Source organism: Schistocerca gregaria, chromosome X (genome assembly GCF_023897955.1).
Source record: "Schistocerca gregaria isolate iqSchGreg1 chromosome X, iqSchGreg1.2, whole genome shotgun sequence".
Taxonomy (NCBI): Eukaryota; Metazoa; Arthropoda; class Insecta; order Orthoptera; family Acrididae; genus Schistocerca; species Schistocerca gregaria.
Genome location: NC_064931.1, coordinates 130,096,460 through 130,120,133, shown reverse-complemented (window position 1 = coordinate 130,120,133; position 23,674 = coordinate 130,096,460). Strand labels below are relative to the sequence as shown.

Here is a 23,674-nt window from a genome sequence, read left to right as displayed (position 1 = left end):
GTCAAAATTGTTTTTAAATTAAGAATCTGTTCTGCACATGATCTACCTTTCCTAAATCCTGCTTGATAATACATATTAGGTCCTGCTTGTTCCTCTATTCTATTTAAAAGTGCTTTAGAAAGTATTTTGTATGTCACTGGTAACAAGGATATGCCCCCATAGTTGTTGGTGTCTGTTTTATATCTTTTTTTATGGAGGATGGATCAATGCTTGATTCCAGTCAGTCACTGGGTATGATTCCTTTTGTCCAAATGTCTTTAATTACTCTGTGGCATGTGAATCCATTTCGGTTGAGACATTACGAAATGTGATGGCGAATTTCATTCTTCGTTTGCGCCACCTTTTGAAAACATTGTGATGTGATTGTTTGCAAAGATTGTTGTCATCCGATTATTTCACTTATGTATGCTGATATGAACTGTACAGCGTACAGTGCCATCTGTTAGCAACTTTTGTAAGTATTATTTCAAACTGCTGTATAAACTTCTTACAGCTTTCACAATAAACATACCGTTTACTGCATTCCTCTATCGATCTTTATTTTCGAGATATTTAATTTTGAAATCAGTGAGTCCTTTTCTGGACACCCTGTAACTGATTCACCTAGATGGATAGTGGTTTCGCCTTCTTCAGTGCACATGCACAAGTATGTCCGACCTCCCGCAGGAAACTCAGAACAGCAAGCATGTAGGAAATGGACAGAGACTGCAGATAGGTGACACTCAGTGGGGATGTGAGTTGGCTGTGAGGCATGCCTAGATAATATGTGCAGTTGTGATTACAATGTGTCCAGGATGGCACAATGGTTAATGCACCTGTCTAGTAAGCGGGAGATCCCAGGTTTGAATCCCAGTCTGGTACACATTTTCACTTGTAGCTGCTGATTCCGTATAATGCCCTGATGCAGCTGATATCATGTCTTTAATTACTTTGTGAATTTTCCGCTATGCGGAGAAGTCCCGTAGTTTCCACATTCCTGCTACTATCCCATCCTCTCCTGGTGCTTTGTTATTCTTCAATGCTTAAGTCTTCAAGTCTATAAATTACTTACTAATGGATGAGAGTGTGTTTCAGTATTTGCTCAGTAAAGTGGCTTCTCATATTACACAACAGTACTCTTGAGAAATGCTGTGTGTGCACAAGACAGCCAAACTGTGACACTGGGATTTCTTGATACAGGAGAGCTACTATAGTTTACAACACAGCACTGGAATATCGCATTAACCAAAATAATTCCAGAAATGTGTGAAGCAATTTATAATGCACTGACGGGGAATATGTGAAGGTAAGTAAATGTTTAGTACACTATATGTGCAATAAGAACTATTTATTTTAAATAATTTAATTAATGGACTTAATCCGTGGAGTTGTATCAACCGCTGTACAAAGAAGGCTTAGTACAGGCTGTTCCAACGGAGCTCCAGGGAGCCGGAGCGCTCACTGCGGCAGCTCGGAGCCCGCGTGGAGGGGGAAAGCGAACTCACTGCCCCCTGGCCGCATGCAGCCACTATTGACGCAATAATCCGTGTTCAATGACAGCTATGACTAGCCGCGGGAGCCCTGTACCGCTATTGGAGGATACCTTTCTATTCATTGAGAGGGATTGTCGTCCGCGATGTCTTGTATGTCATAAAGTATTCAATTCTACGAAGAGGTAAAATATACAACGACATTATACACATCTTCACGCAGCGCACTACAATCAGGCAGAGAACTGGTAGCCAGGCTTAAGAACGACATAGCAGGAGACGTAAGTTCAAAAACAGTTTCGTAATACGGAGGGTATCAAAACATGCAACATAGTTTGTGTTCTGTAAAGCATTTATAATTTTTAGGTGAATGAGAGCAGAGAAAACACTACTGAATCTGCAATTCGAGCAAGCTACAGAGTCACTCACATCATTGCGACAAGTGGCAAGCCATTTTCGGTGGGACCACTCGTAAAATCGTGCATGGTAGCAGTTGCAGAATGGTTGTTCCCAATGGAGGTGCCTGTCGAAGAAAACGTCTCATCGAATCCTGGACATGGCAGCAGATTTAGATACACCGCTCAGGAAAAAGGCAGAGAGCTTTGTTACATTTTCGCTAGTGCTTGACGAAAGCACTAACATATCGGACTGTGCTCAACTTGCAGTCTCTGTGCGTGGTGTCAACATGGAGCTGCAAGTAACTGAAGAACTCTTGGATGTGGTACCACTCGATTATACAGCAACAGGACATGACGTTTTTGAAGCTGTTTGTGAATCAGTGGAGAATATGAATTTGCTGTGGGATAAGCTCCATTCTGTAGCAACAGACGGTGCACCACAAATGATCATGCGTCACCAAGGTTTTGCTTCTCGTTTGAAAAAAAACTCGGGGACGAATTTGGGAAAGACCTTTTGACTCTTCATTGTTTTATTGACCAAGAGGCACTGTGTGCTGAACAGTAGAGCTAGGTGGCGTAATGAAAGATGTCGTGAAGTGTGTGAATTTTGTGCAGCGTCATGGTATGACTCGTCGCCAGTTCAAAGGATTCCTGAAAGATATGGAAGCGGAGTATGGGGATATACCTACCACAGTTCAGTTCGTTGGCTGAGTCGGGGAAAGTTCTTGATATTTTTTTTTTTTTTTTATTTTTTTTTTTTTTTTTTTTTTTTTGCCACTCTTGAGGAAATATACCTTTTTCTCTAAATGAAAGGGGAAGAAATGTGTTGTCTGAAAGATATAAAATGGATATCAGACCTGGCGTTCCTAGTTGATATAACTATGCAACTGAATAATTTAAATCTGTCACTGCAGGGCAAAGGGCAGATAATCGTTGACATGCACAACCAGATCAAAGCGTTCATGGAAAAGTTACATTTATGATGAGTAATGGACATTTAACGTTCTTCAATCGTCTCGCTTCTTTAAAACTACCTAAAGGTATTACTTCCGGCGATTACCAAGCAAAGTTAAAGCAGCTCATCACGTTGTTTGAAACACGATTCAGAGACCTCACTAGTTTGGAAATGGAAGTTAAAGTGATCAGCACTCCTTTTTCAGTTTCCCCCGATGACTTGTCACCGTCACTTCAATTGGAGATAATTGTTGTGAGCAACTTTTCTCAGTAATGAAAGAGTAAAAAGTAAGGAAAGATCATTTCTTCACGATGCAACAGTGAAGACCATCCTCCACATTAATGCAGCGAACACTTTGACGCCTGATATTTCCGATCTTGTAATGAAAAGAAAATGTCAAGCTACAGAGACCCAATAAAGTTAGTATGCAATTTCTTGTAAAACAGTTGCTTCTTATTTATTCCCTGAACATCGAATTTCCTGGTGTAGCATGTCACCACGTCTTAGCAGCTAAGAGTATGAGGTTGTCGATCTTGTAAGACGCAGCTGGCACATTAAAACGCTTGCCTTGCTGCCTGCCTCAGCCAGCCGTGCCACGTGCCGGCCCACTCGAATGGTCACAGCGAGCGACACGGCTCCCTGGAGCAGGGAGCGCTTCCGCGGCTCACAACTGAGCCTACGAGCTGGAACAGCCTGGCTTAGTGGCTAATGCACCTGCCTGGTAAGCAGGACACCTGGTTTTTTTCCCCAGCCCTGGTACAAATTTTCACTCACTGCTTCATTGTATATACATAAAGTCATATCTGTAAGAGACCAGTAAAGTCTCTGAAATTGTGTCATTTCATTTTTATAAGTACCTGCACCTGGGTTTCAAGCTGGATCCCCAATTACATTTGATGCTGAGGTGTTATTCCACAACTTGCAGAGCCTTAACCATTCTGTTTGAGTGTAGGGGGGAGTTTTACCAACAACTACAAAATTAATAAAAGTACGAAACAGATGAAGGGCTTTTAAATTGTGGCATTCAGCATTCAAAAATAAAGTAGAATGGGAAGCTAAGAAAGAATTTTTATTTTAGTGTGTGACAACATCCTCTATTCCAGCTAGCTGAAAAGATACCTGGATGTTTCGAGATGTAAATGTGGATGGCTGTAGCTATGACTGTGGACATGAAGTCACCTGCAGCATATTCCACCTGCCCATCGACACAATAGCATGCTCTGTGCCCCTTGCTCACCCCCTCCCCCCCCCCTTTCCACTCTAGGCGAAGCAAGTATTTTTTTAAAAAAAGTCTAGGAACACACCAACTTTGAAGCCATGTATACAAACACTACATCAAATAGCTGTAGCGATGCCAGTTTTCCAAGCGGTTACATTTCATATTGCAGTGAATAGAAGAATGACTTAGTATCAAATCTATGGAGAGGCCTTAGATATGATCATATTCATCTGACAAGCGATATTTGACGAAGTTCCCTATTACACCATCAAATTTCTTTGACATGTCAACTTTGACAAAGAAAGATGAGAGTGCAATACTAGTCTTACCAATACTTTTCTATCCATTACCTAGTACCTTGGCAGTTGAGACCATAGGAGGAATGTACTGTTTGTATTTGTGTTCCTGTCTGAGGGTGATGACTTTTGCATAGCCTTACTGGAGCCATGGTGGTGATGACAGTTACCCAATCTCTGCACCAAAGTATATCATGTAGTGTCTGGAATCAAGCAAAATTTACAACACCAGGTTCGTCAACAAAAACTGATGCTTCACACTGAAAGCATCTTATTACTTACACATGAAAGTAGAGCTGCAGCTGAACTGTCTGCATCAGCAGAGTGTGCTCCTATTTACACATACATAGTATGTTCGATAAAATTCCAATATTTCATAAATAAGCTGGACTCAATCTTCCAGAAATTACAAATCTTAAATGATATAGCTGCAGGATACAGATATCAAACAGGTGACATACACACATCACCTGCTTTTGACTATAACCACACCACCATGGCTGATAACACACAACATGCAGAAATAGAATGTAGCCGTTACACTTGTTTCTACAGAATTATCTCAAGGGTATTTGAAAAACACCATCTATTATTCTAACATTTCTCTGTGGACCAAAATGACTGTAACTCCTATTAAGGTGGTAGGACACTATGGAGTGATACCAGTTAAATCCTCTACTTCCTTCAGAGGATGATCTTTGTTACATGAAATAACAATCACCCATTATTATCGCAGTATCGTATGAACTTTGCAGCTCTTGTTTGACATGGTGAATCACCTTTGAGATTGATGCGAACAGTAGTCTACTCTAATAACCCACCTGTTCACTACACCTACGGTGGCCATAAGTTGGGCTACTAGAAAGTTAATAAGCAAGATATTTGAATCAAGCGTGAGCTTTAATAGTTTCCAACTTTCAACAATACGTGCACATTCTTCGAAAACAAGTGTAAGACTATAGAAAGTATCAAATCGCTGAGATATTTGCTCACCAAAGTAAAACTCTCAATGAACACCATGATGATTTCAAACCTGAAAACTTATGTAGATGTGGCAGAGTTACTTTGTGACAACTTCGGACTGTCTTATGTGCTCCCAAATATACACTGAGTATGGGAGTTCAAGCACACTCAAACATAGGAGCATTAAAGCTTTTTAGTGGTTGGTGGTGGTTAGTGTTTAACGTCCCGTCGACAACAAGGTCATTAGAGACGGAGCGCAAGCTCGGGTTAGGGAAGGATTGCGAAGGAAATCGACCATGCCCTTTCAAAGGAACCATCCCGGCATTTGCCTGAAACGATTTAGGGAAATTACAGAAAACCTAAATCAGGATGGCGGGAGATGGAATTGAACCGTCGTCCTCCCGAATACCTTTTTAGTGATCAACTGCTTATTATTTAGGACTTGGGTTGACCACCGAGACTCAAACTGTTAAAAACATGTTTACAGAAAAAGACATCACACATTTTTGTACACTGAGTCACAACATATGTATGTGCCCTTTCAAGAAAGTTGAAGTAGTGAATCACATGCTCCATTTGGTCATCTCATGTAGAGGCATGAACTCTGCTGGTGTGAAATGTTTTGGCACACTGGTTGTATTTTAGATGTGCTAAAAACCAGAAAATGGGTTTTGTACCAAAATTGACAGATGAATGAGCTGTGTGTCATTCTTTGCAGTCACCTGGAGAAAATGTCTCCTCTTTCAAAATTCCTCTTCACTTAAAACAGCTTATACAAAATGCAACAGTTTACAATTTGCGAAAATAATAGATGGCATAAAATTTGAATTTAATCCTACAGTAATTCTGATATTTTGATAGATGCAAAGGATACCACAAATACTGGTGACAAAGTGATCAGATAAATACAAAAATGTGGATTTATCAAGTCTTAGATATTGCACGATTTGGGGCATTTTTATGTAGCCGAAGCGTGTGGCGAAATTAATTTCATTGCAGCTGGTGACAAAGCTGATTTTCAACACTGGTAAAAATATATTAAAACAGGCTTTGAATGGCAAATTATATATATATATGTATATTACAATCCTTTAATACATATAAAAATGTATATAATATTCTTCTGACATGTTAAAGTACTTTGATATGTAGAGAAAATTATTTTTGAAAGTAATATTATATGCAATAGTTTTGGTTCATTTCTTGAGCGTGGAAGAGTCATTCCAATATATGACCGAATATTGAGGTATTAATGTGTATCATGTTATATCATTGTTATTTTACCTGTAATTTGCACCCATTCCTACAAATTCTTGTATAATTCCATCCATGTCAACCATTGTTTGTATTTATTATCAAATACACTAGTAAACTGAACAGCACAGTCATGTCTTTCCCTTGTCCACTTATCACTAGCACATATAGAAAACATACCTTAATAGGACACAATGCAATGTGAATGTTCACATATCAACTGTTCATGGTTCAAGTCTATAGAAATAAATTAATAAAATATTTAACACAGTTGTTTAACAACAAAATAATTTATCTCACTCATTGTGTGTTTTTACACTTTAAAAAGTCACCAAACAATACGAGAATATGTCAAAATATATATCACAATTGTGGATTGAGGTAAAGCTCATTGTTCCTCGTGAAGCAATTGACAATAAATACAGTAAGACACTGCAACATTTTTTGAATCTGTTGGATGAGTCATGAGTTTCACACATCACACCGACAATGAAAACAAGAATGATAATTCTAACAATAATTAAAATTATTATCAGTTAACACCAACATACACTTACATGTAACAATTTTACAGTAAATCTCTTCAAATATTAGACAAATTATTGAAATCGGTAACATATTTCAGTTTTGAAACAATGTTTTCATAATGTCAGCTACTTCATCTTCATTTAATACAGCTCAAAGAAGTTGAATTACTGATCACAATTCATTTCCTGTTTGTGATGTGAGAATATTTGAGGAATACAAAGGCAGTCACACAGCAATTGTGAAATTGTTATATGACTGTCCATGTTGAGAGTTATCCCTGCTTGAACTGCCTTTGTATGCCCATTTGTAATGTCTTATTGTGTCCATGTCACATTCTGCTTCACTCAGTTCATGGCCATCAGAGAAACTTGTTGGAGGATCCACATGTGACTCCCTTGATCCTTCACTTCTTCTATGGACAGACTTAGCTCTCGTTCTTCTAGACCTTAAACTAAAGAAAAATGGAAACAAATCACAATAGACAGCTAAATAAAGAATGATATATTGATTAGATTTCAACAAACTGACATACTAATAGTGTACTATGATGAATGTGTTCTGTAATGCACATTAACAGAATTTATGTTCTGCTGATGCATTATTGTCAGTTAAATCTTCCACTAAACATTTAGTGTTGTTGATGCTGATATGAGAAGAAATCTGATGCACATGATAAATTACATGTCTTCTTGTGAGAAAACATCTGAAGTTCATCATAAATGTTCCTAACTGCCACATTATAAGAACAAATTAGATAACCATGTTCTGTAAGGCATGACAACAACCTAATGTACTGGGCTGGTTATCACTAGTTACATATATCATATGTAGTGTGTGTGGTGTGTGTGCGCGCCCGCGTGCTCGTTCTGAGTAAACATGTTTTTGCAAAGTTGTCCTGTCGCAATGTGAGGCGACATTGTATACCACAGATACGTTGACACATTATTGCAGGAATGGCCAAGTTAGTAGTTGTGGTTCCTTGTAAGAGCAAGCTAATATACAGATGTTACATTACTGTATGTGGTGTGGTAACTGCACGAGGCATGCGTAATATCGTCATACACTCATGTCCTCTTATATGCTGTTTTCATGCCCACAGACTTTTTCATTTTAGTGCACATGAAGGATGGTAGGAATCGGTACACGAGTCTCCTTTCTGTGTATTTTTCATGCATTGTCAAATACAGTTATCACTCCTCACTAATACCAATGTTATATTCATTTTAAGTATTCGCTGGCTGCATTAGCTGTCTAATACTGGATTAGTTTTATTATGTGTGATCTAAAGGTGCTATGAGGATATTTCATTTACCTCACCCACCAGAACTAGTGTATTATTGTCATTGTGTCATCCAGTTACAGATATCAAGATATGATTCGATTTACATGCTTTCTTACAATATTCGTTTATGTCTAGGCAGCTGGAGTGATTATTTGTTTTTGTGTGTTACAATGCACTTGCCACATAAATTATTATCATTAGGCTTGGCATTAAGTACATGTTATATAGATACCACTGGTATCTTGTTTAGTTAGATAACACAATGCTTCAGGTCCTGACTCAAGTCTATCTTTCTTATAGATAATGCATCACTGGTCATTTCTGAGCAATTTTATTCTAATTGTTTTCATGGAGCAGTTTTGTCTTAGATCTGACTTTACAGTAACTGCAAGCTTCACTTTAATTTTATCAGAATAATTGTGTTTTTGTTATGGACAAGAGGAAAGAATCTAAGAGTGTTTTACATACTCTTTTGTTGGGATCATATTTTTACATTTAGTGTTACTTAAGAGCCATTTTTCATGTTTTATCTGTATGATCTACTTTGTACACGTTTGTGACATTGACTAAAGAACTTAAAATATATGACTGGCTACTCCCACTAAGCTGCAGGGTTGTTTTGTAGCAATTAGGAATTTACTATATTATTTTTATTACATACTCAATGGTTAACTAACTAACTAAATATGTACAACTGGCTACTCTAAGCAACAGACCTGTTTCGTAGCCATTTGAGATTTACAGTTAATTTTGTAACTGAACAGAATAAATTATGATTAATGGAGGGTTTCATTCATCTAACTAATAATTTTATTTGCTTAAGTGATTTGTCATACTGTTTATTACCATAAGAGTATTTGGTAGCATTTATTTTGACATGTTTTTATTTCTCTGATGACTAATGCTGCTGTTACATTTGATGTACAAAGGGGCCTTATGAGGGTCTGGCATGTCACTGAAATCAGTTGCACAATACAGCAATCTCCCCTTGTGGTGTTCAGACATGGTAAACCAGAACCTTGAAGACGAGTCTGCCTATCCTCATGTTCCCATGCATTCGGGTGCTCTCACATCTAAATGCCCCAAAAATCTGGATACTGGACAATTTTACCACCTGGTCAAATGGAGACCCACAATGAGGCCCTTTACAAACTCTGCTAGGTGCTGATAACACTGTCTATCAAGTATGTAATGTCTCCATGTCCACAGTGATCATCTGGATTGGTTCACAGTTGTTATATGCCCTACCAGGACTGGTAACAACACTAAACACGAACAACAATACAGCACTCTGGTGGCCATTCCACATGTCACATATCTTTTACACATCCACATTTTATGAAGGTACTTAGACATCTGACCCATGTATGTAATATGAGCAGCAATGTTCCTCTCTTACTGCCATGACACACACACACACACACACACACACACACACACACACACACACACACACACACACAAAAATCACTTCTGTAGATATGTATGATTCTACTCCCTGTGTTGTGTATCAACAAGTCCTGAATCCACATAAAAGCAAGCTAGTATGTCAGACTGTCAGTCTCATACATGACTTCTATTGGTTTAGGGTTCAGTTGTTTTGGGGGAGGAGACTAGACAGCAAGATCATTGGTCTCATTGGATTAGGGAAGAATGGGGAAGGAAATCGGCAATGTCCTTTCAAAGGAAGCATCCCGGCATTTGCCTGGAGGGATTTAGGGAAATCACAGAAAACCTCAATCAGGATGGCCGGATGTGGGATTGAACCGTCATTCTCCTGAATGCGAGTCCAGTGTGCTAACCACTGTGCCACCTCGCTCGGTATGACTTCTGTCTGTGTTCTCAGACTCCCGTTACAGGAACAAACATGTGGATTGCTGTACCATACGAGTGGTTACTGTTAAATGATAGCCATAATTGGTGTTTAATTTGCTGTTAGATTGAACAGTAGCTTTTTTATATCAGATGCTTCGTGTTCTTATTGAACAGTCTGCATTGAAATTTAAAAACAGGCTGCAAATTATCTGAAATGTAAATGACTGTATCTCATTAACCTCATTAGGATCATTCGGCATGTATGTACATTTCAGAGAGAGAGAGAGAGAGAGAGAGAGAGAGAGAGAGAGAGAGAGAGAGAGAGAGAGAGAGGGGGGGGGGGGGGGGGAGGGGAGTATTTTAGTCAGTAATATCACATATCTATGTACATAGAACAGATTGTCTGCTGTGTATATTTCAGTACATAACCCGGTTCTCGATTTTTAATACGAAAATTTGAATTATAAAGCAAATAAGTTCTTTGTCTCTTTTGGAATGGTAGCCTTCCAAATTTGTTTCGTGGCTTTTATGGTTCAGTTGCATAGCAGTGTTACACATGGCGTCACAGTGTGGGGAGCCATCGTGATGACTACAGGCCACAGCTGGTAGTGGCTGAGGGAACTGACAGCACAACAGTATGTCATGGATACCCTGCATCATTAGTTGTTACCTGTCATGTTGCAGTATTGTGAAGCCATTTTCAACAGGACAATGCTTGTTAAAACAGGGCAGGTGTGCATGAACTCACTCTGAAGTTTAGGTACTACTGTGGCCAACAAGATCCTCAGATATGTCCCCTATAGAACATGAGGGTCCAGCTCAGACCAACTCTGTGCCAGTACCCATATCTAGGATACAAAGGACAGGTTACAGCACTTGGGGACTAGCTTGCCTCACAAGATGTTACAATGACTATGACAGCCTTCCACAACCAAATTTGTGCATGCCTCCAGGCCAGAGAGTGCAATGCTAGTTTGCTCATAATGCCAAGTTCTTTCAATTTTGTAATAACTGGAATAACATAACATACCCTCTCACCCATTAAGTTTCAAATTGTTTTATCTTCCTCTTCTGGGTGCTTCATTCTTTTGTCAGACAGTGCAGGAGATACTGTTAGAATATCAAATTTTGTTAATGCAGTTACATATGAGGAAGAATTATCTAAAAGATTACTGTAATATCAAGATACAATCTGACCAAATATCTGCACGGAGCAAAGTTTCACTGCTAAAGAAACGAAGGAAGATTGGAGATGAGTGAATCTTCAATAATGAGGCCATTAGAGATGGAGGACAAGAACATACAGAACAAAGATAGGAAAAGAAATTACCCATGTCACTTTAAAACAATCCATGGACTATTTCCTTTAAAAAATTCAGGAAACTGAAATGTGATGGCCAGATGGGGAATTTAACCTTGCTTCTGAAAGTTCTGTGACTTAACCAGTGGTAACTCTGTCTACAGCTTAACTGAAAAGTTGTTCATTTCATGAAATGTATAGACATATTAGCTTTGTACTGTGAAATTAATGACTGACAGGTATCAGTTACATCATGTAAATACAAGGGAATAATAATGAATGGGAATAGGTAGTGAAATGATCTCACAAATTTTACTTTAAGAAAATATAGGGTTAACTTTACTGGCAGATTGCTGCAAAACTGTATTTTGCTTACAAAAGAGTGGGACCTTGGTACTAATTACAAGTACATACTTGTCACTTTCTGGTTGTCAATTGTCAAAGCAAACAGGACAAATAAACTGATCAGCAACATCTGATACTTTTTTATTACAGTTGCATTACATGGAACAATTAGAATCTGCAAATGATGTATGTTGTGGTTTCAGTATATTATTTCATTAACGATGATTTATTTTCTGCTACTAAGAAGCATTCATAAAATGTTCTCAATAAACCCAGTTTAAAATGGCATTCTTCCTGATAATGGTAATGAAAGTGATGATGTAATTTGGAGGCTAGATGAATGGTATATCAGATTAAACCTTTTTCTTTAATCTGAGCACATGCAAGTTTTTTTTTCCTACACAAAGGAAAAAAGAAATTTTACTCAAAATCAAACACTATCCAACACTGTTTTCATTATTAACACTACAAAGTTGTCATATATGAAATATTTGTCATGTAATGACAAATTTTCATGGACCTGATGGATGGTCGAGATATGGGATGGGGCTTACATTTTACCTGACGTTGTGCCTTTGTCTTCGAGTGACATTCCTCCTGTCTGGCAGAGGAGATGGTTCTGGGGATGTGCTTGACTCTGGTCCTATTCCTCCTCCTTGATATAAAATGGCTGGCAAGAAAATAATAAATTATTAATGAAAGCCATGAAAACAGTCTTTATGAAAAATTGAAATTGTGTGACTAAGTGTTCTTCATTACTAAAACTTAAGCATGCTCTCTAATCTGGTATTATTATCAAATTAAATGCTCTGAACAACCACTATACTCTTGCCTGAAAACTACAAACATTCTAAATTTTTCATCCTTACAATACTAGTAATGTTGCAGCATTATTCATCAATTTATGTTGCACTGTCTCCTTCTATAAAAGGAATGCTGACCAGAATTTAGAGGACAAACAGCTTAAACTCATTTATTTTCCATGTAAAATTTAATTTATTCAGTCTGGTTATTAATTAATTGAATTGATAATTGTTAAGAGTAGTATAGAATTGCCACAGATGTTTGTGTTTAGAACTTCAGAGACACAATCTGCTGCTTACTATGTTGCAACAAATGCAAGAACTTTGCTGGCATATTTATACATTTATATCTGAAGAACCAAATATTTTATTAGATCCTACCCATTATGAACCTGAGACACACATTTGCTTGTTGCAATGTTGCAAGAACATTTAGGTGGTACAGCAGTGAGAAATTACAAATTATTTGTAGGTACTGGGTGGATGTATGTATTTCAGTGAGAACTACACAGGAACACTAGTCTCACATCAGGAATGACAAGCCATGAAAGAAAGGATGAAATACTCAGCAACCATGGCTATAGAAACTATGGCAGTCTAACTTTCTAGCAGCAGATATACTTCAAACTACTGAGTTTGTCAGCACAAAAAATTCATGCACATAAATGAACGTTTTGGGAAATCTAAATCCCAGTTTATAAAATGCACTGATGGAAAGATTCACTTCATCTGCCATTTGAGATATTCTAAAAAGGAAAAAGGTGAAACAAAAAAATAATTATTTTCTTGTATGATAAAATTGTTTTGTGTCGAAGAAATGTCAATCAAAATAATTACACTCTGAATGATGGGATAGCACACAAGTACATTATTTTGTGATTTATATTTAATTGTGGATTCAGTTCTTGACAGCCCCGAAGATTTATTTCACTGCATTTGGAAATAATCTAATGTTGGTAGGGTTCCTGCATCATTGTAAAGAACAATAATTAAGATAGAAAGAACAGCTATACAAGAGCCTTTAGACAATGTACATGTAGTTGCCCTTCCAGTAGGGAAAAGAGATTATCATGCTCCTGCAGTGATAACAAGCAAAACATTTACAAGGATAAAAGGGAGGAGACAGTGAACCACATAAAAAGGAAAGCCACTGAATATATTCTCATCTGAACACAAAATCATGAAGAAACTGCAAAACTTCATTGCAAGAGTGCTTTGGCTATACAATCTCAAAAATTTAGAAAGAAAATCAAATAATATGACCTACTTCCAGCAGCACTGGAGTGATAAAACCAGGAAACTTTGCTTAGCCAAGCCATGAGGAAACTACCACCAAATGTCAAAATTTTCAACATTTTGTGTAATTTCTGCAAAATCAAAGAAGCCAGGTTTGAACCAGTGCCTCATTTCACTAGAGTACTAGATGAAACTTATCCACATTGGACTGAAAGTTAGATTATAAGTGTGTATGAGCTAGTTTTAACATCACCATGAATTCTGTTTCGAGGGGACTTATGAACAAATGAAATACGAAGTTGTGGATAATTTGTTTTGTGAATTTGTTTGAGACCCTGGAGCAGGCTATTTATTTCTACAGATATGTAGATGGCAGTGAAGCAAAGAAAATACATGATGATTTCTACAAAGACTGTTCAGTTGAAATAAATACTTATTTCAGTACAAATTGTCAAGCTCTACCTTACATACAAGGCAATTGCACCTGTAACATAACACTGGCAAGTAATTAAAGAGTACACTGTATAATATACTTACTTTGTAATGACAGACCGTCTATGTCATTTCTAGTGCTTGTGTGGATGGGAATGGCAACTGGCCCTGCATCAGACCTGTGTGCTGTTGAACTTGAATAATCAGAACTTTCTGATCGTGCACATTTACTTTTTTGACTCCCTCTGAGTTTTGTGTAGTCATCTTGTGGATTTGACTGAAAGATAAAACTTAATCAGGTTGTTTATAAAGGAAGATATAAGACACTACTATGAAAAGAAAACCTTTAAAAATGATCTGTTACAAATTAACTTAATTCACATATAATTCAGACTATACATTTTATATGATCACAATCACTGGGCCATTCATCCATTGAGAGAGAATCTTGGACAAAAATTTAAGCATCTTTTATAGCATTTCCTCATTTTGAGGAAACAGAAGGAATGATTTGTTTTACTTGTTACATAGTTTCAACAGCCAAGATCATATAATTACTACTTTATTTAAAACAATGAGTTTTGACAGACTTTGCTGTCATCTTCAGGTCTCAGAAAGTCCTTGTTATGGAACACATTCACTTTAAGTTTGACCTCATGCCAAGTTGTCATGTGGATTAAAAAAGCACATTATAAAAGGTTTGTCATAACTTAAATATTTGGAAACATACAGCACCTTATGCAAATAGTAACGTCATATGTGAGCAGTATATATATGGACATGGTCATTTGCACAAGGTTCTTTATGTTTTTAAATATTTTAGTTATGTTGAAATCATAAATTGTATTAGACAGTATAGTTATAGTTTACTGTTACTTCAGTGCATAGATTAAATCTTTACCAATTACTTCACTTTCATTATTTTAAGCTATATCTGGACTTGTTCCAAGTTTCTGAAGATTCTCCTTAATGGAATGTATAGTAAGGTAAATTTTATGTTGGTGTTGGTGACAAGGATATTAACTGATATTTGGAGTACTATAGCTTCTTGTCATCATTGACGTCTACTATTGTACTTTGTGGGACTTTCTCAATGATGTAATCCAGTAAACTTTTGTTTCTCAAGCAATTTGGAAGATACATCTCATCAAAATGTTTTTCTCACAATTAAAATACTTTGTCAGTACACATAAGATGGATTTCAATGAGTCAAATAACTGATACATTTTATTAAAAGAAGCAAAAAAATGTAAGCATATGACTGTATGCTAACATTCTACCAACAGACTTATTTCAGCATTTTTTGATACTATAAGAAATTCTGTCATTACTGCAGCAGAATCTGAACAATATGTACAAGAAAAAAACGAAAAATATAACATGCAAGCTGTGTTCAAAGTTACTTTTGTGTGTTCCACATCATATATGAGAGAGAGAGAGAGAGAGAGAGAGAGAGAGAGAGAGGAGAGAGAGAGAGAGAGAGAGAGAGAGGGGGGGGGGGGGTAGGTAAGTAGGTAGGTAGGTAGGTACAGAGCACTACACATACTGTTACAAAGATGGCTGTAATTTTATATTACAAGGTATACATTAATGATATTTCACAGCAAAATAGTCATTAACTTACGCTTTTAAGTTTCATTGTTTCCATTGCTGCTAAGTGATGATCATGGTATACAAATGTCTGTATATGTGCTGGAGAAGATGGCTGGTTTGGCACATGAAATGTGGCATATGGAGATATGTCCTCTGCAAATTCTATGAAGTAATTCACATTAGCATTTGAATAAGAAGGAAATAAGGAAACAACTAAATTCATTAAGGAATACACAAATAAGCACAAAACACCAAAAACTGCACTTATAACGCAAGTAATTACTACCAACGTACTTTGAAAACACAGCTTGCAATTATAAAGTGTAAGCACTCACAAATATATCCTCACACTTATTTATTTACTTATTTTTTAATTTATTTATTATTCTAGTGACCTATGTTATGAATTTATCACACAATACGGAACACGTAAGTTTTACAAGTTGGTTGTTCTTTCATGCTATGGTATTATGCAAAGTGTCCCAGCAGGAATGGTCAGTATTCAAGAATATGACAATCATTCAAAGCAAAAATGTCAAGAGAATGTGGGCTCTAAAATGCATACTTCAAAGGCAATAAGCACTTCTTCAGCTTTGATACTGAGTCTTTACTGGAAGGTGATTATCATATTTTGAGAGGTGGTAGTATGAACAAAAAACAAGAAAAATGTCCAGTAAACAGACTTTTGAGTGTGTATCTTAAAGTGTTCACAGCTCTTAAGGCATTCATTTTAGAGACTACATTTAGTACACCTTTTTGCTTTACTTCAAATCATCATTCCAGTCTTATCCCTGAATATTACCACCCCTCCAGTACCACCCTGTATAAAAAGTAATCAATTTCAAGTTAAGATATAAGTAACTTAGATATTTAAGTATGCTTACAAAAATAAACAAACATGCACACAAATGAGATCTGGGAATGTATCCAAGTGTTACAGATACATGGAAGCTAAACATTATGGCCACAGAACTATTGTATAGCGTAAAATGACTCAACAGGAACTGCCTTGAGTATTTTTTAAACTTGAGTTCACCATCCACTTATCACTTAATTTGAAAAGTGAATGACAACCATCTTACCACCACTGGAATGAATCCCCTTTGAGCAATATTCAGGTTTGCATACTCATCATGGATTCTTTTCTTCTAGTACATTATTGGGTTTATAAAGGGGCCTGTTTTCCCCTTATGAAACACAACAAGTTCCTTGTCTAGGGTGTGAAGGCCCAATGGATGTCAATCAGCTGATGTGTCATCCTCTGCCTCATGGTGTCATGCAGATACAATACAGATAGGCATGTGGTCAGCACATTTTACTGACTTTCCAAACCGTGGAGCTCTACTTTTCATTCAAGTGTGAAATGCATCAGTGATAATATGTATTGTGCACTAGATATGAGGATTTCAAGTTCCTTTAAAAGACCTCTATGCATGGTTCAAGGGTGGACTGCAATCAATTCTTACGATTCATTTCTGTGCACATAGCAATTTTCTAACCAGTGGCCAATTTCAAAAAAGGACAATTCCATGTGCTCTATGGTGTAAAAAATAACCATCATAAGTTGACTTAAGAGACTACACATTTCAATAAGTGCAAACAATGAGTGACAAGTTGCAGAACACAATCCCTTGCACTGATCCAACATGGGATCTGATCAGTATAGTTAGTTATCAGTGTGTCCACCCAAGTGTTTTGAAGTATTCATCCTAGTTTTCTGCAGATCACTCAGTTCTTTTTTTTCCACACATTTCTTTGTGTTTGGCTGTTGTCCAAAACCAAACACCACTTGTCTCGCAGATATTATGTAAACAACTAATGAACCTGGCAGTGCAATTGCTAGATATGCATGGGAATTGAATATATGTATTAATATCCTGCTACCCCCCCCCCCCCTGTCCATCTCATCTCCCCCCCCCCTCACTCTCTCCCCCTCTGCCCATTTCCTCCTCAACCCTCTGTTCATTTCCTCCACCCCGCCTTCTCTGACCACGAGTCTTGTTTATTGCTATTGTAAACAAAACCTTGATTGGGAACCGAAGTCACTTAAAATGAGTGGGTGAATTCGTTGGTATACAGGGTATGAGAGAGACCTCTCCAGCTGCTGGATCTATGACAATACTAGCTTCACACACAGTATGCTGCATGGTTTTAATCTTTTGATGGGTGGGACTTCAAAGTTTCATTTGATTCACATTCCGTAGCAGCATTCTAATCATAACCCAATAAGGTGTAAATACAACTCTCCTCTATCTGTTGCAACTGACTGTAAGGAAGAAAAACTTCATTGTGCCTAAAAATTTTTTTAAAAGCATAGATAAAGACTATACATGGGAGAAATTTTGTCTAATGGCTTAAGTGGCCTGCTGTCTTTAAAACTGGCTGCAAGAAAGAAAATTAAACCCTACATTTTCACACCACACCACAGCATTTTCTTAATCACAGATCATTTTAAAACAAAATCTATACACTGTTTTCTCAAAAAATATACAGAGGGGTCCAAAAAAATGTATACACTATTTAAAAGTCCAAAACTTGTAAACTAATTGACGGAGTTCTCATTTTTGGTGAAAGTATAGCTTAAAGTCCAACTTAAAGATATTACTGTAGGTTTTCAAAATGGTCGCCATTAACATCCACACACAAATGATGCCACCGAAATGCAGCACAAACTACTGACTGCAACATGTTCAGTTGGATATTTGCACATTAATGTACAATGGATTCTCGAAGTTCATCCAATGTGCGTGGCTTTTGTCGATAAACGACGTCCTTTAGTGTTCTCCACAGGTGAAAGTCCAGAGGAGTTAGGTCTGGGGAATGTGGTGGATACTCCACAGCACCTCTACAGCCTACCCATCTTCCTGGTAGATTTTCGAGATACGCCCTAACATGATTTTGGTAGTGGCCTGGGGCACCATCTTGTTGAAAGTAAACTCTTCCGTCTCCATACAAGTCTCGGATGGCAGGTAAAATGGACATCTGAAGCTTCTGAAGGTACACCTCACCAGTAACTGTGTCGTCAAAGAAGAATGGCCCAATCAAGCCCCAGTAAGACAATCCACACCACACATTTACTCCTGGCAAATTCACGGCTTTGTCTACGTGTACATTTGGATTTTCAGTGGCCCAGTAGATGCAATTGTGGCGATTTACTGTACCATTGAGTTTGAACTGTGCCTCTTCAGACCACACAATCATCTCTGCGAACTCTTCATCATTGCGCACCATGTTAGTAAACCACTCGCAGAACTCCATTCTACGATCTGGGTTGTCCTCTTTCATTGCTTGTAACAATCATGGGATGTAGCACTTCCACTTTGCTGTCTTCAAAATTCACCAAACACTGACTTCCTTTCATCGAATGTAAGCCTTGTGCCTGCCATGTTTACTTGAGTAACTAGCTGCAACTAAGAACAAAACACTGACTATCTGGCGACTGTCATCTGACAACACAAAACAACACAATACAACACTTGTGTGGCAATTGCTGAAACTACAAAGTATTACACTAGCAAAAGTGAGACAACTCAGTCAATTAGTTTGCCAGTTATGGACTTTTAAACAGTGGATACATTTTTTTGGATACCTCTGTATAGCGCATGTCTGGAGGCTTAGTCGAGTATCATGAATATTTGAAGTAAACTGGTTCCGTGCTAAAGCTGTTTGAAAATGTGTTTGTTAGGTAGGTATACAAAAGGATAGTCATGATGGAGATTGGTTACGCTGGATCAGATATCATTTGATGTCTACCCTAAGTCGTTCACTTGGTTCGAGCCTCATTCACGTGTCTGAATGTTACAGCAACATGGTTGCAGAATACGACATGATCCTTCCGAATGACAAAGCTCTCAGTAATGGAAGAGCTGCTCATCGTCAGTACCGAGATCGTTCTCCACAATGTCCAACTCCACAGTTATGAAACAGCTTCGAGAAAGGGCACCTTCACTGTCAGAAAGCATGACTGGTGCTCCAAAGAGATGCCGCACACCCGACTTTGAAGAGGTGTTACTGCATCACTTAATACAACCCAGTTAATGAGTACATGAGCAATTTCTTAGGCTATTAATGAGTGGAACTGTGAAACAAGTGATGCACTGGGTCATGCCTAGTCAGTTACTTGTAAAAGTAGTCGCATTACCAATAAGTTTTCAAATGGTGGTAGTATGAAAATGGTACGTTTCTGGACATGGGTTCCAGTTCAAAATATTGTCTACTCACTCGCCTTCGCAAGTCCTAGAAGTCTGTACCAGGAATTTCTGAATACCCTGTTTAGTAGTATGGGTCTGGGATGTAATTCTTTGTGGCACGTAGAATGTCAACCAGAGAGCACTAATGTTCATGTTCAATACTGTTACCACATCTGGTAGGGTATATAAGAGGTGTGAACAGAGTCAGATGCTGAGTAACTACTGTAAAGAACAGATGTTCCAATGTTTTGGCAAGGCACAGTGGTGTTATTCGTGGCACCATTGGTATGGGGGCACCATCGAGTAAGATTGCAGGTCACAGTTGGTTCAGGTAACTACGATGGCACAATTTTATGTCACAGACTTCGTATATCCCCTCATGTGATAGTACCATGGTGCCATTTTTTAGCAGGACAATGCAAGATTTGGCCTGCAAGATGTTCAGATATGTCCCTGATTGAACATGATCTACCAACTCACACATAACCTCCATTCCATCACCAGTATCCAGGAGGTCATGGACAAATTACATCACTTGTGGGCCAGCTTACCTCAGGAGGGGATACAATGGCTTTATGATACCATTCCCAAATAAATCTGAATGCATTCAGGTCAGAGAGGGTGCAACATCATACTGGTAAGTGGGCTCATACTGTTTTTTTAATCACTGCAATAACATCACATACCTTCTCAACCTGTGACATTTTATTTTGTTTCCTCTTCCTGTTCTAGATGTTCACTTTTTTGTCAGGCAGTGTATATAACAGAAAGACATTTATGTTAAACCAGTTCACAAAAATCCTTAAAGGCTTTATTGTCTGACGCCTTTAGTTTGTCTAATGAGTTTTCAGTACTATAGTGTTAACAAAGATGGTAAATTCAAAATTTTCTGTATTCAGTGGTAGATCATTAATAAAAGGCACAGGATCCAGAACTGCACTAAGACATACAACAAGTGATGGAATCACATTCTGATGATACTGAAACATTCTGCACGATCCAATGTGGCTTTCTGCTAGAAAGGTACAATTTAAGTCACTTTCCTGCTGTACCACTTACACCTAGGTACTTAGCTTTGTGTAGAAAGTATCTTGTCACTGACAATCAAATGTGAGTCAGAAAAACAATCTTCAATTTTTTATTGATGGAATTCAAAACACTAGCAGCAAATGCAAATATTTAGTCATCTGTTGATAACCCTACCTGAAAGCCACTAACTTTGATGATATTAATTATGGTCACTAAGGTGCATTAGTTTCTCTACAACCTTAGAAAACTTTGAGAGTAGTGAGGTTGGCCAATAGTTAACATTATTTTACAATCACATACTTAAGCCTTTCGGGAACTATTCCTTGTTTAAGTGATATATCAAAAATTTGGCAAAGGATTTTACTTACATGGTTGCAACTTAATACTACAGTATTTCTTAATAAATAAATATGAATATAATAGAGGGAAACATTCTATGTGGGAAAAATATATCTAAAAACAATGATGATGTGACTTACCAAACAAAAGCGCTGGCAGGTCGATAGACACACACACACACACACACGCACGCACACGCACACACACACGCCCATCCGCACATACACAAGCAGACGCGCGCACGTGTGTGTGTGTGTGTGTGTGTGTGTGTGTGTGTGTGTGTGTGTGTGTGTGTGTGTGTGTGTGTGGGGGGGGGGGGGGGGGGGGTCGCACGCTCGCGTCCGAGCGTATACCTATCCCTTTCTCCCCCTAGGGTAAGTCTTTCCACTCCTGGGATTGGAATGACTCCTTATCCTCTCCCTTAAAACCCACATCATTTCATCTTTCCCTCTCCTTCCCTCTTTCCTGACGAAGCAACTGCCAGTTGCAAAAGCTCGAATTTTGTGTGTATGTTTGTGTGTCTATCGACCTGCCAGCGCTTTTGTTTGGTAAGTCCCATCAACTTTGTTTTTAGATATATTAATAAATAAATAAATAAATATAAAGGTCACTGAATTTTTTGGATTGGAGAATTAATGCATATTTCTATCTTTTTTTAACCCTGAGGTCACCTTTAAATTGTATGCCCAAGTGTCTTCTCTCAAATTTATGAAGACAGTTCTTGGAAAATTTGTAAAAATATTCTTTGGTGGACAGCCTTTGTGTGAAGATATTAATTTTCATTGCTTTGGAACAGAAAAATGTTACAGTTAAATTTATGCTCTAAAGTGAATGCAAAAGCATATACATGTCAGTTTTGGCTACACTGCTGTGCTGGTCTGATGAAACAAAGACCTGAGCAGACCCACCTTTCCCACTTCAATTTTACTCGCATTCTTCCAAAAAAAATTAGGAATGCATATTCCAGCATACCTATCTGGCTACTGTCCTATAGTTCTGGAATGTGGCTGTAGCAAAGAAAGTTGTCATTCTATTCACTTTTATTGGGTGAGCCTCACCACTGAAGAGGATTTCATATGACTGTCTTCATCAGTTAAAACAGTGAATGTAAACTTTGTCGTGCTCCATTTGAGCCAATCGAGCATCCATTGGGACATGTCCAAACACTAGGCCCTCTTTTTACTGTCACTGGATGCACAGAAATATCATTCATACTTACAGTTACAGGTGAAAAGAGTGCATCTACAGGACTATACTGTCATAAGTTGCAAACATAAAACCTGGAATCAGAATCACTGTTAAATGCAATATAGCTGTGATGTAGCCCAAATGCTGAATGCCCAAGTGCTGAATGGCACTGAACTGGAAGAGCTTGCCATGTGTGTGTCCACTTTGGAAGCCCTCCACCCCCACCCACAAAGCAAAAGTCATCTTGTGCTAAGCCAAATCAGTTCAAAATGTAACCTAAACAAAATCAGTACGAACATCAGAGTTGTTACCCACTGACAAGTATGTATTATTAACAGCTTCATAAGGAGAGCAAAATGAAGACTTATTCCTGTGCAGCTGTAATTCTGTCACCTACCACACCAATGGGTCTACCCATTTCAGTTACCAGCAGTGAGCTCTGCAAGCCACTCAGCTAGAATGCCTCTGAGCCTGAACATTAGTGTATTGTAAACACACACTTTGATATATTTTAGCTGGGACAGAGAAATGCTTCCCCTTTAATCTGCACACATGTCAGAAAATTTGCTGCCTTATGGTCTGATAGTCACTATAAGAGGGTGACACTGGAAACCCACCAAAAGGTCAAACAACACTTCTGTATCAGGATACGCTGCCTTATAGCATAGCAGAAGTCGAAGTTAGTCGACTGAACTGATGATTACTGACCGATATTTGCTTAAACAATTACGGGTATTGGGTACAATATTGGAGGTATGTGTTCCACCTCCATTGGACCCACTTGCGTTGCGCAAGGACTGTCACAGTTACGAGCAGTGATCAGATCACTGCTCATAACTGTGACATAGACAGAGATGCAAGGGCAGGGGAGGGGACTGGAACCCATACCTGTTGATTGGACAGAAAGTGATTGAGTAATAGATTTGGTTGCCAGGGACCTGAGTCAGTACTGCTGAGGATGCATGCTGTCCTCAGTATGGTCTGAACTAGTTCCAGTTGCACACCAGTTAGTATTACACAGTCACAACTTTAAATAACTT

At 38.1% G+C, this 23,674-nt stretch overlaps 1 protein-coding gene across 1 annotated transcript in view; it reads right to left on the bottom strand.

Annotated features, from left to right (window-relative positions):
- Positions 1 to 6,626: 6,626 nt before the first annotated feature.
- Positions 6,627 to 23,674, bottom strand: part of LOC126297767 (Down syndrome cell adhesion molecule-like protein Dscam2) — a 1,507,668-nt gene continuing 1,490,620 nt past the window's right edge. Inside the window, exons 27-30 of the mRNA XM_049988942.1 lie at positions 15,920 to 16,050; positions 14,401 to 14,572; positions 12,386 to 12,494; positions 6,627 to 7,533 (exon numbers count right to left, since the gene is read on the bottom strand). Coding sequence (XP_049844899.1) covers positions 7,308 to 7,533; positions 12,386 to 12,494; positions 14,401 to 14,572; positions 15,920 to 16,050 — 638 coding nt within the window. The 3' untranslated portion in view covers positions 6,627 to 7,307. The remainder of the gene's footprint in view (positions 7,534 to 12,385; positions 12,495 to 14,400; positions 14,573 to 15,919; positions 16,051 to 23,674) is intronic.